The 13,171-nt window shown below is 36.9% G+C and overlaps 1 protein-coding gene across 1 annotated transcript; it reads right to left on the bottom strand.

Moving 5' to 3' along the window:
- Positions 1–4,762: 4,762 nt before the first annotated feature.
- LOC117421929 (26S proteasome non-ATPase regulatory subunit 5-like) lies at positions 4,763–11,633 on the bottom strand. The gene is made up of 10 exons (XM_034036441.3): positions 11,403–11,633; positions 9,689–9,833; positions 9,065–9,178; positions 8,431–8,559; positions 7,899–8,008; positions 7,475–7,617; positions 6,541–6,732; positions 6,320–6,429; positions 5,545–5,685; positions 4,763–5,195 (listed from the first exon to the last, which is right to left on the bottom strand). Exons 1-10 carry the CDS (start codon positions 11,573–11,575, stop codon positions 4,938–4,940), a joined length of 1,515 nt encoding a protein of 504 aa, XP_033892332.2. The 5' UTR covers positions 11,576–11,633; the 3' UTR covers positions 4,763–4,937.
- Positions 11,634–13,171: the final 1,538 nt, after the last annotated feature.

The raw sequence follows: 13,171 nt of genomic DNA, 5'->3' as shown, positions 1-13,171 counted from the left end.
CCCTTCCTGGATGGCCGGCTTCCGACTGACCCTGGAATGAACTGCCAACCCATCCAGTGCGAGGCACACTGTTCCTGTTATACAGCGCCCTCACAGGTCAGGAGGAAGATTGTTGATTAGGATTCATTCGCTCTCTGTCACAGGAAGTTAAGGCTGATAAACGCCCCCACAATCCTATCTTGTCACACAAGCAGTTGATAAAGGAGCATGGCAAATTCCACACAGGCAAACAGAGAAGACAGCATTAAGCTGTTAAGGGGTCAGTGCCAAATATGTAGTCTTTGAAAAGCCCTGCAAATCTACCGTAACAATTTGGTTGAGATCCACCACTGTGATGGGAAATGGAGAAAGAGGATCAGCGTCTGGCACAAGATGAATGGTTCCTGTTATGTAAAATACAGTAAGACAAAATAGTTCAGATTCCCAAACCCAGCCAAAGACATGAATTAAGAGCAACAGTAGTGCTGGGTCACATATTAGAAAGTTCTTTGATAGAAAATTGGATTAAATGTATTGTATTTTAGAAAGAAGCATTATTGATTATTATAATTCTTTTGATTGGTCTACTCACATTTTTTTTGGACATTCACAATGTCATAAGGTCATCTGTAACACTGTATATATTTTTAATTGTGATTTTCAGGACATTATTTTGTATCTATTTTACATTTAGCCACGTCTACAGCAGTTAAAAGCATGTTTAAAGGCGTTTTATGAATACCAGCTGGAATTTAGCTGAAAGCCCGTTCAGCCAGACACATTAAACTCAAATTAGTACATGTGTACCACTTAGCCACATCTAAAGTTAAACACACTATAACCATGCTTTATGAATACAGGCCTTGTAGTGTTTTTTTTTTTTTTTTTTTAGAGGAAGTGTGGTTAAAAATTGGAATTCGAAGTGGAGTGGAAATATTCTTGAAGAACAAACCTGCCCTTCTCCCAGATCCTTTCATTCAGTTTCTATTTTCAAGCACTTTTTTAGGGATCACACTTACCCTGTATGAGCCCTAGTACTACATATTTACCAGTGTTGTTGCCTTGACTTCCATTGCAGGTGGGTGACATGGTTGCAGTTTTAGAGGCCTGTGATATAGTGGAACATCTGGTCCTCAGAAACACAGGGCTGTCTGATGACTTGCTTGGGTCTCTAGTAACAGCGCTCATGAACAGCCAGTCTGAAGTGGAAATGATTAACTTGAACCTCAATAACATTGGCCCACAAGGAGCCTGTATTCTCACACATCTGTTGAAGGCTAAGCCACAGGTCAAAGGTCTGCTGTAAGTAAACCCAATTATATTAAATGTGTCTTCACAAAGTATACAGTATTATCCGTGCAAGGGGGGGTTAATGTAATATGCTTATTTTAATGCATTGTGCTTTTACCTCTGGTTGATGAAATCATAACTGACTTCAGATATTCTATGCAGAGATGTCCTTGACATAGACATAATACAGACTGAAAACTGACAGTATGAAAATAATCTTTCAGCATACTGACTGGTGGCACCCTCCAAATTGCAATATGCTCAACCTTTCCAGTTGCAGATTCATATGCTTAGTGCTGCTATGCCATGCTAAATCACCACATGCTTTTACTTCCCATACAGGTTATTTGGAAACAAGTTGGGAGATGATGGAATCTGCATATTAATAAACAGACTGACAGAGCTTCACATCCCAGAAGAAAATGAGAAGCAGATCTCTGTATCACCACTGCCAGCAGAAAACGAACAAAGCCTAAGTGAAGGAAAGGGCTTCCTCTTATCAGAATTAGACATTGGGGGCAATCAGATTACCTGTAAAGGAATAGAGTGTGTGGCATCTTTCATAAGACAACAACCCCCACTCCAGTATTTGGGAATAGCCCAAAGCAATGGAGTGGATACTGCAGGATGGGAAGTTTTATTTGATAGTTTAAAGATCAATTCTAGAATCAGTCATGTAATTCTAGATGAAAATCAGCTGGGCGATGAGGGAGCGATTTTGTTTGCTGATATGTTAAGAGCTAATCAGAGTCTTTGCAAGGTAGATCTGGACTGGAATGGTATTGGAGAAGAAGGTGGCAATGCCATTCTGGAATCTTTGCAGTCTCGGATTGGATGTTCCTTGGAACACTTAAGCTTGGAAGGGAATATGATTAGTGAAGAATTGTTAAAGAAAATCAGTCAACAACTAAAACCAAGGTCTACCTAATCATGGTTTCTGAAAATACTTTTATTTTGAAATGCTTTAAGAAACTAAGGTTAAACTAGTTTGTGCATTTAGTTAAATGAGCTATTCTTGATTTTATTTTATTTACGTATGATGACTGTTTATTCTTCAGCACAGTAACATTATGTGTATACCCAACTTATTATAAATGCTGTGTTACCCTGAACATGGCAAACTAAACTATCAGACTACATTCCAGGGGCAAACTGGAAAGATGACTTTATATATATACATTGTTTAAAATATCCATACCAGTAACACACGCTCAGGTGTTCCTTAGAAGTCTATAAAATGTACCACTGCTTTGCCATTTGTGTAGCGTATTTACAGTGTTTCCCCGTACGTGCTTTAAAATAGAAACATCCTCAAAGTTCATTAAAAGATCCATTCTGATGGGTCTGATGCAACATACATTAGGTTCACTTACTACTAATTGTATAAAGCCATTATCTAGTTTAGAATGATTAGTAAATGTTAGTAAAAATCAACACTTGCTCTAAATCACACCAATATCCATATATATGTACAGACGTGCTCAAATTTGTTGGTACCCCTCCACAAAAAACAAAGAATGCACAATTTTCTCTAAAATAACTTGAAACTTGTAAGTAATTGGCATCCACCATTGTTTATTCCATATTTAATAGAAATCAGACTTTGCTTTTGATTTTTTATTAAACATAATATTGTAAATAAGAAAAAAATGAAAATGGCATGGACAAAAATGATGGGACCGCGGCATGGGCAAAAATGATGGGACCGCTAACCTAATATTTTGTTGCACAACCTTTAGAGGCAATCACTGCAATCAAACGTTTTCTGTAGCTCTCAATGAGACTTCTGCACCTGTTAACAGGTAGTTTGACCCACTCTTCCTGAGCAAACTGCTCCAGCTGTCTCAGGTTTGATGGGTGCCTTCTCCAGACTGCAAGTTTCAGCTCTTTCCATAGATGTTCGATAGGATTCAGATCAGGACTCATAGAAGGCCACTTCAGAATAGTCCAATGTTTTGTTCTTATCCATTCTTGGGTGCTTTTAGCTGTGTGTTTTGGGTCATTATCCTGTTGGAGGACCCATGACCTGCAACTGAGACAGAGCTTTCTGACACTGGGCAGTACGTTTCGCTCCAGAATGCCTTGATAGTCTTGAGATTTCATTGTGCCCTGCACAGATTCAAGGCACCCTGTGCCAGGCGCAGCAAAGCAGCCCCAAAACATAACCGAGCCTCCTCCATGTTTCACTGTAGGTATGGTGTTCTTTTCTTTGAAAGCTTCATTTTTTCGTCTGTGAACATAGAGCTGATGTGACTTGACAAAAAGCTCCAGTTTTGACTCATCTGTCCAAAGGACATTTTCCCAGAAGGATTGTGGCTTGTCAATATGCATTTTAGTAAATTCCAGTCTGGCTTTTTTATGTTTTTCTGTCAAAAGTGGAGTCCTCCTGGGTCTTCTTCCATGGAGCCCACTTTCGCTTAAAAAGCGACGGATGGTGCGATCAGAAACTGACGTACCTTCACCTTGGAGTTCAGCTTGTATCTCTTTGGCAGTTATCCTTGGTTCTTTTTCTACCATTCGCACTATCCTTCTGTTCAATCTGGGGTCGATTTTCCTCTTGTGGCCCCGCCCAGGGAGGTTGGCTACAGTTCCATGGACCTTAAACTTCTTAATAATATTTGCAACTGTTGTCACAGGAACATCAAGCTGCTTGGAGATGGTCTTGTAGCCTTTACCTTTACCATGCTTGTCTATTATTTTCTTTCTGATCTCCTCAGAAAACTCTCTCCTTTGCTTTCTCTGGTCCATGTTCAATGTGGTGCACACAATGATACCAAACAGCACAGTGACTACTTTTCTCCATTTAAATAGGCTGAATGATTACAAGATTGGAGACATGTGTGATACTAATTAAAGAAACTAATTAGTTTGAAATATCACTATAATCCAATTATTTATTTTCTTTTCTAAGGGGTACCAACAAATGTGCCCAGGCCATTTTAGAATATCTTTGTAGAATAAGCAATAATTCATCTCTTTTCACAGCTTCTTTGCTTTATTCTATGACATACCAAAGGCATGCAAGTATACATGATAAAATAGCTTTTAATTTCATCACTTTTCAGGAGGAATGAAGCATTATTTCAATAAGCTGTAAGGGTACCAACAAATTTGAGCACGTCTGTATGTGTCTACTCAATTCTTTATTGAGGTGTACACTTCTTAATGAAAATATAGAAATAGAAACAAAAATCTATTTTGTTTATCCATCAACAGCACAAATACAGCAAATCCTGTTAATCAGAAAAAAAAATTGTTTCAGAAGTGTCAATTCAGCTTCAATAATTACACAATTCATATAAGGCTCTAGTTTACAAACCTAAAAAGATCACATGCAGAGCGCATTTTACCAGTGTCTTCTCCTGTATATCAAATTAAACTGAGGAAGGAAATCATGTTGCAAATGTTCCAAAGCAATAATAACAATAATAATAATAATAATAATAATAATAATAATAATAATATTTAAAAAAAAAAAAAAAAAAAGAAAAAAGTAGAAAAAAAACTATAGCGCATGGTTTAAAGAAAATTGGAGCTTTCGCATTACAGAGAACACCGGATTTAACCATATATTGTTTCTGAGAAAACTTTCATATTCATATCTCAAGTATCAGGGAAAATGAGAAACAAACCCTGGCTTTTCTGGACAGTTTCCAGCAGTGATCTGTTTATTCTGCATCTTCAACTGCCACAGATGAAACTGCTTTCACGTAATAAGGTCCTTCGCGTAGATATGTCCTGAGACGAAGGTACTGCTGGTTCCCAAAAATTCCGGCTGTCGATTTGGAATTTACAAGTGTGTTTACAATTTCATATTTGGCATCCTTCGATTCCTTGTCAGGCTGAGCTGATCTGTCTACAATATACTCCACAAACCCAGGAGTATCGATCATCATTTTCTGTCCCCATGCCTGGCTAGCGATTGCCTTTAATAACACAAAAAGTTATTGATGTGAGAAATGTGATTTTATTTACAGATGAAAATACGCAGAATTATTAAACAATTGCATTAAGTGCACCACAACACATATGCTATTTGATGCCCTTTTAATTTTTTCCCCCCTTTTTATATATATTTCCTAATCTCTTCTAACCCCATCAATGATGTAGTGTAGGTTAAGACATAATGTATATTTCCACATAAGAACGAGACAAATGAGCATCTTAACCGAAGATAATTTAAAAGTAGTTGCAATAATGCAAAAATCCTTATTGGCACAGGCTCCTATCTCTGAGCTCTTGCAAAGTCTAAGAGCTAGGGTGTTCTGTACTCACTGTGAACACCTTCAGTGCACTGCAGTGCAGTTCAGGGAAAGGCTGGCAGCTGATGTTCTTAAATAATTCCAAGGGCTGGTTGGAAAACGAACTGAACCAGGACTCTGTCATTCCAAGCAGGTCCTCCGTCTGCTGCTCTGCCTAAAGAAACAAGCATCATTTAGGCTCCCAAACCAGGAGGCTCCAAATAACGTTGAGGTGTCATCTTCAGTGTTTTATTATTCCTGTTTAGGGTTTTAATATACTAAAATATATCAAACACTGTATGCCGTCAATGGTTTTTACTTAATTAAAAAACAATATCAGTGTATTTACATCCTTGCAGCTAGCTGTGTGGGTTGATAAATCACTGAGTTAGGGGTTCTCTTTTGCTTGTGAAAATCATATTGACCTGAAACCTTTACTCTTAATTACAATGTAAAGAGATTTCGCAAGATTCAAGGGACACCTTCGTTACCATTACCAGAACGTTTATAAACAGTGCTTGATCAAAATAATATTTAACAATAGTGTATATTGTAAAATGTAAAGGTTTAACGTGTGTGTGTGTGCATCCAAACAAATACCAGTATATCTGTGTGTAATCCAATGCAGAGAACAAGAAAACCTGTAACATAATCAGTTATATTAAGTACAAATATGAAGTATTGCAGTCTTCACATGGCGAGGGAAATTGTCCCCACACCTTCAGAGGCACGTTTCTGTTGGTAACCAAACAGCTGATTCCCCTAAAGACTGACATGCTATGCAGCCAGTATGAAAAGTGCTCACTTACTGGCAGAGTAAGCAGTAAAGCAATCGCCTCCAAACACCGCACTCTCAGCTCAGTTGTTGCATTTCTTGCAAGTTGACTCATCCTCTTCAAAAGATTCTGAAATTTTTCACCTAAAAAAAAAAATCAAATAGAAGTAACAAATCACATTATTCAAACTCCATAAAATTGTATTCAACTGTAAGTATAATAAAGTAACCTTCTTAATGAATACCATGCTGTACCTGTTTTCTGCAGAACTTGCTTTCCTTCAACATTTGATCCCAGAATTCCTAGAGTATCCAAAGCCACTCCCGTCATTATCGGATCCTGCCCTTCAGCCATTTCAAAGACCTTTTTAATAAACGCAGGGTAGCACTCACAGATCTGCTGTGGACTGTCCACTACAGCCAGGTTTCCAAAGAACTTCACGAGCCCTGCAGAGTGAGAAGCACATATTTATTGTTCAAACTATTGTTTTAAAGAAGAGATGTACGCAATGGTCTTAGTGAAATCAAGTGAACAGTATATTGAATGCAACATGCAAATTTATTTTTCTAGTCACAATGAAGAATTACTTTTGCTAACCTGTGTTGGCATTTTAATGACAAAGTAGTATATGACTGTAATACTTGCATGACTGGACAGAGTTATGAAGGCAATATAGAAAGAGTAAATAGGCTGATAAGTGATTTCAAATTTCACGTCACAAACTTTCAAATAAAGTATAGGCTATACTACTCAATTACTCTTTTGTTAAAACTATCATTAATTGCGGGAGCATCCACTACCAGTTCTATTTAAATGCAGTAACAGTTCATAAGTATATATCTATATCTAACTATACATGTATTTTCTTTACAGGATCCAGTTTCGAAATCTATCTAACATTCACTGAAATCCAACGACAAAATGAATCACATTGTTCCAAATTACATGGTGTTTCCAAGCAGGTGTGGAGCTTGATTTAAGGAAAATAATCCTGAATCCAGCTCTTTAATTCATTGTAGTTTATATAAACAGAACACTCAATGAACATTCGTGGCGTGCTGTGTTTGTTTTACTAATGAGTGCTATAGTACTCCATGAACAAATCCTCTATTAATAATGCATCATTTCCCATGTTAAATCACCTTGCCTCATGTATATTCATTACATTATATCTTAAGAAAATGTTACCTGGTAAGTAGAGGCCAGAAAGGGGATCTGATTCAGCACCAATGATCATGTTTGAGATTTTATCAATGATGCCTTGCTGAGCAAGGTACTGCCGTCCATGTTGACTGTGAGTCAGTGTCGTTACCATCTCAATAGAGGTGGCTCTAAGTACAATGCACAATGCAAATTCAACCAACATGCCACATATCAATCACATTTATACCAATTTACATTTTTTACATTATTCTGCCTTGAATGCAAAATACATATACTGTAAATTATTTTAAAATCAGGCTATCGGGAAATCTAGACTGAAATACATCCTATCCTAGCTAATGACTTCCATAACCTCTCCAACTGAATAATTCAAAATCATTATATAGTTTTAACAATCAAAGCTTTTACAATCTGTAACTACAGCAATAGTTTAATGTTTTTAACTCACCTAACCAGAATGTCATTTCCTGTTAATTCTCCTATCAGCTGGGATAGAAAACTGCTGTTTGCACAGTACCCCAAAGAGACAGGAGAAACAGATGATATCCCCACAATAAGCTTAAAAAAATAGAAGCAAACACGATTCAAATGTTAAACCACTTGAAACTCAATCAGTGCACTCACATATAGAAAACAAATTATAAAACAAAGGTGTGTGTGTATGTGTTCAATGTGCAGAATGTGACTACAAAAGGACATGATCGTGCATATGGGTCCATATTTGAATTTTAATCTTAAGCAATACAGCAGACTCAGTTGGGACCCTGTTCAATCTGTAGAGTGTGACCCTAAAGAATTATTATTTCATCAAAAATCAGCAATAAAAAATACAGAGACAGATGATCTGGTTATGATGCGACAACTTTATAGGTCAGTTTGCACTACCAGGGTTCAGATTAGCGAGTCTTCTGTGCTTGAAACACATCATTTTCAGATGATGTGTATTGTTAAGTTAAAACAACAGCAAACAATTATCCTACCTCATACACCCTGTATCTTATGACATCATTCCTGGTCATAGCATCTTTCAAGTCTTGCACCAAGTCACTCATGAATAAAGCATCCAAACCTGCTTTTGTCTGAGCCAATTTTGAAAGTGCTTTTATAGCCTACACAAAAAAAGACAAAATATGAATTTGTCTGAATCGTTTTGATGCATAGACTATACATCAAATATAACCTGGAACTTTCCAATACAATATACAGTCCTGGAAATACAAAAACAGTTTTACATATACTTATTATGAGGAATAAGCATATGCACTGTATGTGGTGGAGCTCAGCAAACCACCATCAATTAATGAGGTATCTGAAGACAATAGGAGACGTTAAATGGTCTCTCATAACATACTTGACATGTTTGATTAACTAACAAATGCAAGTGCTTTATTACAACATTAGGTAGTAGAGCTTTTGTTTTCTATTTTTAAACCCAATTTTGAAATGACTATTTCTAATTATTTGTTTATTTAGTTGGGGGGGGAAGGGGGGTAGTTTTTTTAAAATGTTTATTGTGGTTGGGTCTCTAAATGATATCTTCTATTTTAATGTTTTATATTAAAATAAAGTGTTATTAAGATAGAGTACAATGGAATAATAAACATCACACTCTACCTCATTAGCAACAGATACTTTCTCCACTCCAATACACTGAAGGACTTGCTTCAACACCTCATGGCTATTAGCAATTTCTGTTACAGCTTCTGAATGTTCAACCATCCTTCTGATCTTAAGAAAAAAAAGAAAGAATGAATAACTGCATTACTTCGCTGTACATATTAATTCAGTCCTGGGTACCCCCTGTGTCTGCTGGTTTTCATTCCAACAGAGCTTTCAATTACTATTAACTATACCCTTAATTGAACTGATAATTTGCTTAATTAGACTCTTAAACAGTTGCAGTTCAAGTTACTTATAAAATGTTATATACAGCTTCAAATCTGCAACTCTTTAGGAGCTAAAAATAAGAAAAAAAATGTCTAATTAAGCAAATAATTCAGTTCAATTAAGGGTCTAGTTAAGGAATTGAGAGTTCGGTTGGAATGAAAACCAGCAGCCACAGGGGGTCCCCAGGATCGAGTTTGAGAAGCCCTGCTGTATACATACAATATGAACAGCCAATGACAAAGATAAACTTATTTTAAACTAAGATCTGTATTTGAAATTAATCCTATTGTCGTTGACATTTTTATAAGAGATTTATTGCAAATGTTTATTGAAAACTTTGCCAATGCTTACTTGATCCAATGCAAGTGTTTTGACTGAGTCACTTGGGTGGTTCAGACCTCTTTGAAGTTCTTCTCTAAAGTTTTGGGCCAAGTGAACAGGTTCAAGGACCTGCAGAATTCGGCCAAGAATGGCCACACAAAGTTCAATCTGTTCACTGTCCATGAAAAAGAAAACTGTTAGCAATTTATCCACTATTTTTTAATAATGCATTACATGTGGCAAGCATACATTACCAACAATTACAACGTCCTACTACATCTAACAGCACGTTACTTTTAGATGTCAATATGGACTACGCAGGGGTCTCCAACCCCAGTCCTGGAGAGCTACTGGGTCTGCTGGTTTTTGTTTCAACTGAGTTGTCAGTTACTTAATTACACAATTATTGGCTAAATTAGTCAAGATTAACAGGTGTTCCAGCTCTATAGCCATTGATGATGTAAAGACACCTATAAAAACCTGCAGGATACGAGCTCTCCAGGAACAGGGTTGGAGATCTCTGGACTACTGCATCAGCTGCACTGCCCACTGTATTAAATAAACGTTAATTTTAATCACATATTAGGAGATCAATTCAACACAGCAGTGGGTTTCAATTTGATTATAATATGCTTTACCGTGCTGACAATTTTTAATTTTTGTTTCTATAGACCAGGGGTCTCCAATCCTGGTCTGGGAGGTCCAGTGTCCATCCAGGTTTTTGCTCAAACTGTATCCTAAATTACTTAATTGGACCAATTAAGTGCTTATTAGAAGCTTAATTGATCCAATGATGTAATTTAGGGTACAGTTGGAACAAAAACCAGGAGGGACACAAACCCTCCAGGACCAGAATTTGGAGACCTGCTATAGACCAATTTAGTTACATTTCTGATTTGATAAACTGTACTGCCTTTATTTGTAAACTATTTTGCTATGTTGTGACTTGTATGTGGTTATTTAAATAGACTTCACTTTTGAGATGCTCTTATTATTTAAAATATACATGCTGTGTGAGTAGGCTCCATATTGATGTCCCCATTAAGTCCCTTCTTTTTCCCCACTTCTGAATTACCCGAGTAATATACAGGAAACAGCCTCACCAAGCTCTGGTTTGGCAGGGGTCAATGTGTTAAGCTCTTTGAACTCCAAAGAGCAGGTTTAGATCAAAAAGGAGCAGATTAGTAGCACATTTCCCTCAGCTGTGAAATGTACACTTACAAAGGTGATAATAACATTTTGAGGAATACATTTTTGTAATGAATAAAAGAGAACGACAGTATGTAATACTGTAACACATTCGACAAAATGCATAACTGTTATGACTGCGCTTATAGTGTATATTCAGGAGCGTCAAACTCACATGCATGAAAGCTGTACATTATGTTACGTTGTTTCTTGCACTTGTCTTTAGCTAAATTAATTTCAATACAAGTTACTCTTGAACGAAACTATATCAACCATGAACTGTGAACTGCGAGTAAATTTTGCCATATATTGGAAATCTTGATTAAGTTACAAAATATGACTCAGCAAAATGATACTGTTCCTTTTTTAAAACACTCCCGGCTAAAACAGCACAACAATATCCACTGAATGCACACTGCATGTCAAATTATATTTCAAAAGCATTTTCACATTCGCGTTGGATGTGATTTGTGATGTAGTAAACACTGTTTAATTTCAACTCCCCCCTGCCTTGAGTCTTGACTCATCGTCGCCCTGTCACTGCAGAGATACACACCTGTCATTGGTATTTAAAAGCGAAAACAAGGCTTGTAGCCGCAGCCCTGAAACAGTCTCCCCCAGTGTATTTAAAGGGATCGCTAACACGGCAGTTTGTAAACTTCTTAGTTCTTCAATGGGCTCTTCCAGACCAGAGATCTCTGACAGCAACCCTTCTATGTACGCCGCCATTCTGAAACGCTGTTGATCTCGTTAAATATCGCGCGAATTTGTCGAATGTTGCCTGTTGCGTGACTGTGATGTGTGAATGTGCAACTCTGTCTTTTAAAACATGTGTCTCCTATCCATTTGTAAAGTTCATAATTTTCACCAACAAATGAATTCTGCAGCATACGCACCAGTGTTATTGAAAGCACGAGCAAGAAACATTTTAAACGTTTTAAAACACAGGTAATGTAAAGGAAATGGTGAAAACTAAGGAAAGCAATCCAAAAGTACCATTAATAAAAATAATAAAATAAATAGAAAATAAAAAAATATTATGGTGTTTACAAAACTATTAGTTAATATACCTCTAAGGTTTTTAGAAATATTTCATACGATATTGACACAACTTTAAAGTGCTACTGTAGTTTTTATTATGTAGAAGGGTTCCTGAAACACGCATTTTTCTCACTATTGTAGACGTTAATATTATGTTACAAGGTATCACATTATTTTATTTGTTTTTTTACATACAATTACATTATGTTTTTTACATACAATTACCCATTCATACAGTTGGGTTTTTACTGGAGCAATCTAGGTAAAGTACCTTGCTCAAGGGTACAGCAGCAGTGTCCCCCATCTGGGATTGAACCCACAACCCTCCTTTCAAGAGTCCAGAGCCCTAACCACTACTCCACACTGCTGTCATATACGTGGCTTCATATACAGCTTGAATTTTATAGTGGCGTCTGTATATGCGGCTACAAAATATTTGTCTATTCCTAAAAATGCAGCTTCGCGTCAGTAGGTGGCGCAGATAGACTATTTCTAGATTGTAGCTTCAGACCCAATATAAAGATCATGCTGCCAGTTAAGTTATTTGATCTAAATTGGAGGTACGCGGTATAATTAAATGTATTTAATAGAAGTAGGTATACAAATAGTTTCTGTTTTTCCCCTTAATGCTACAGTATTGTATTGATTCTGTATACCGTACATGATGTGATCCAGAACATTAAATTGCAAAGATCTGCAAATCGTGAATAAATGTTGTACAGTCAGCAAACTAGATCACTAGCAACGTCATTAATATTATTATTTAATTGCACGTTCATGTAACAAAGGTGGAAAAAATACATGAATAAAAAAAACATTATGCCTTCTTCAAAATACATTTTTTTCCAGTCTTAAGCATATTGTAGCGTGCACAGGGAAAGGCAGCAGGAGCGCTGGTAGGTGACGAAATCACATATACGCGCCTTGCAAAGGAGTAAGCTCTTTTGTACAGCTGCATCGGCGGTATGCTTTAGTGCGAGAGGTCCCGGGTTCGCACCCGCCCTCCGCCTGTGTGTGGATTGCCTTGCCCTGTGTGATGCGCCTGCCTGCGGGAACCAAGAACGCTACAATATGTTTGTATGGTTTTTTTTGCTAGTGGAATACTACAAAACTGCTGGAAGTAAATTATAATTTTCACAATCCAGTGGTAAATGTAATATAGATGTAAAAGTTTGTTAGGTATATTTAGTGCCCAGAATAGTCCATAAAACAGCAGTGAAATTCATGCTGGTAGTTTGAAAATATTATTGACACGAAGTTAAATGCAAGCACTGCAGCTGAAAA

This window comes from Acipenser ruthenus, chromosome 31 (assembly GCF_902713425.1).
Source record: "Acipenser ruthenus chromosome 31, fAciRut3.2 maternal haplotype, whole genome shotgun sequence".
NCBI lineage: Eukaryota > Metazoa > Chordata > Actinopteri > Acipenseriformes > Acipenseridae > Acipenser > Acipenser ruthenus.
The sequence above is the reverse complement of the archived record's forward strand: the minus strand, read 5'-3'. Positions and strand labels throughout refer to the sequence as shown.

Bases quoted from the DNA above. Each gene is read 5' to 3' on its own strand.
- LOC117421929 (XM_034036441.3), bottom strand. From the start codon at position 11,575: ATGGCGGCGTACATAGAAGGGTTGCTGTCAGAGATCTCTGGTCTGGAA. The intron at 9,834-11,402 runs GTGTGTATCTCT...TTTCATGGACAG, and splicing joins CTTTTAAATACCAATGACAG to TGAACAGATTGAACTTTGTG. The intron at 5,196-5,544 runs GTGAGTACAGAA...GTGTTATTAAAG, and splicing joins GTGCACTGAAGGTGTTCACA to GCAATCGCTAGCCAGGCATG.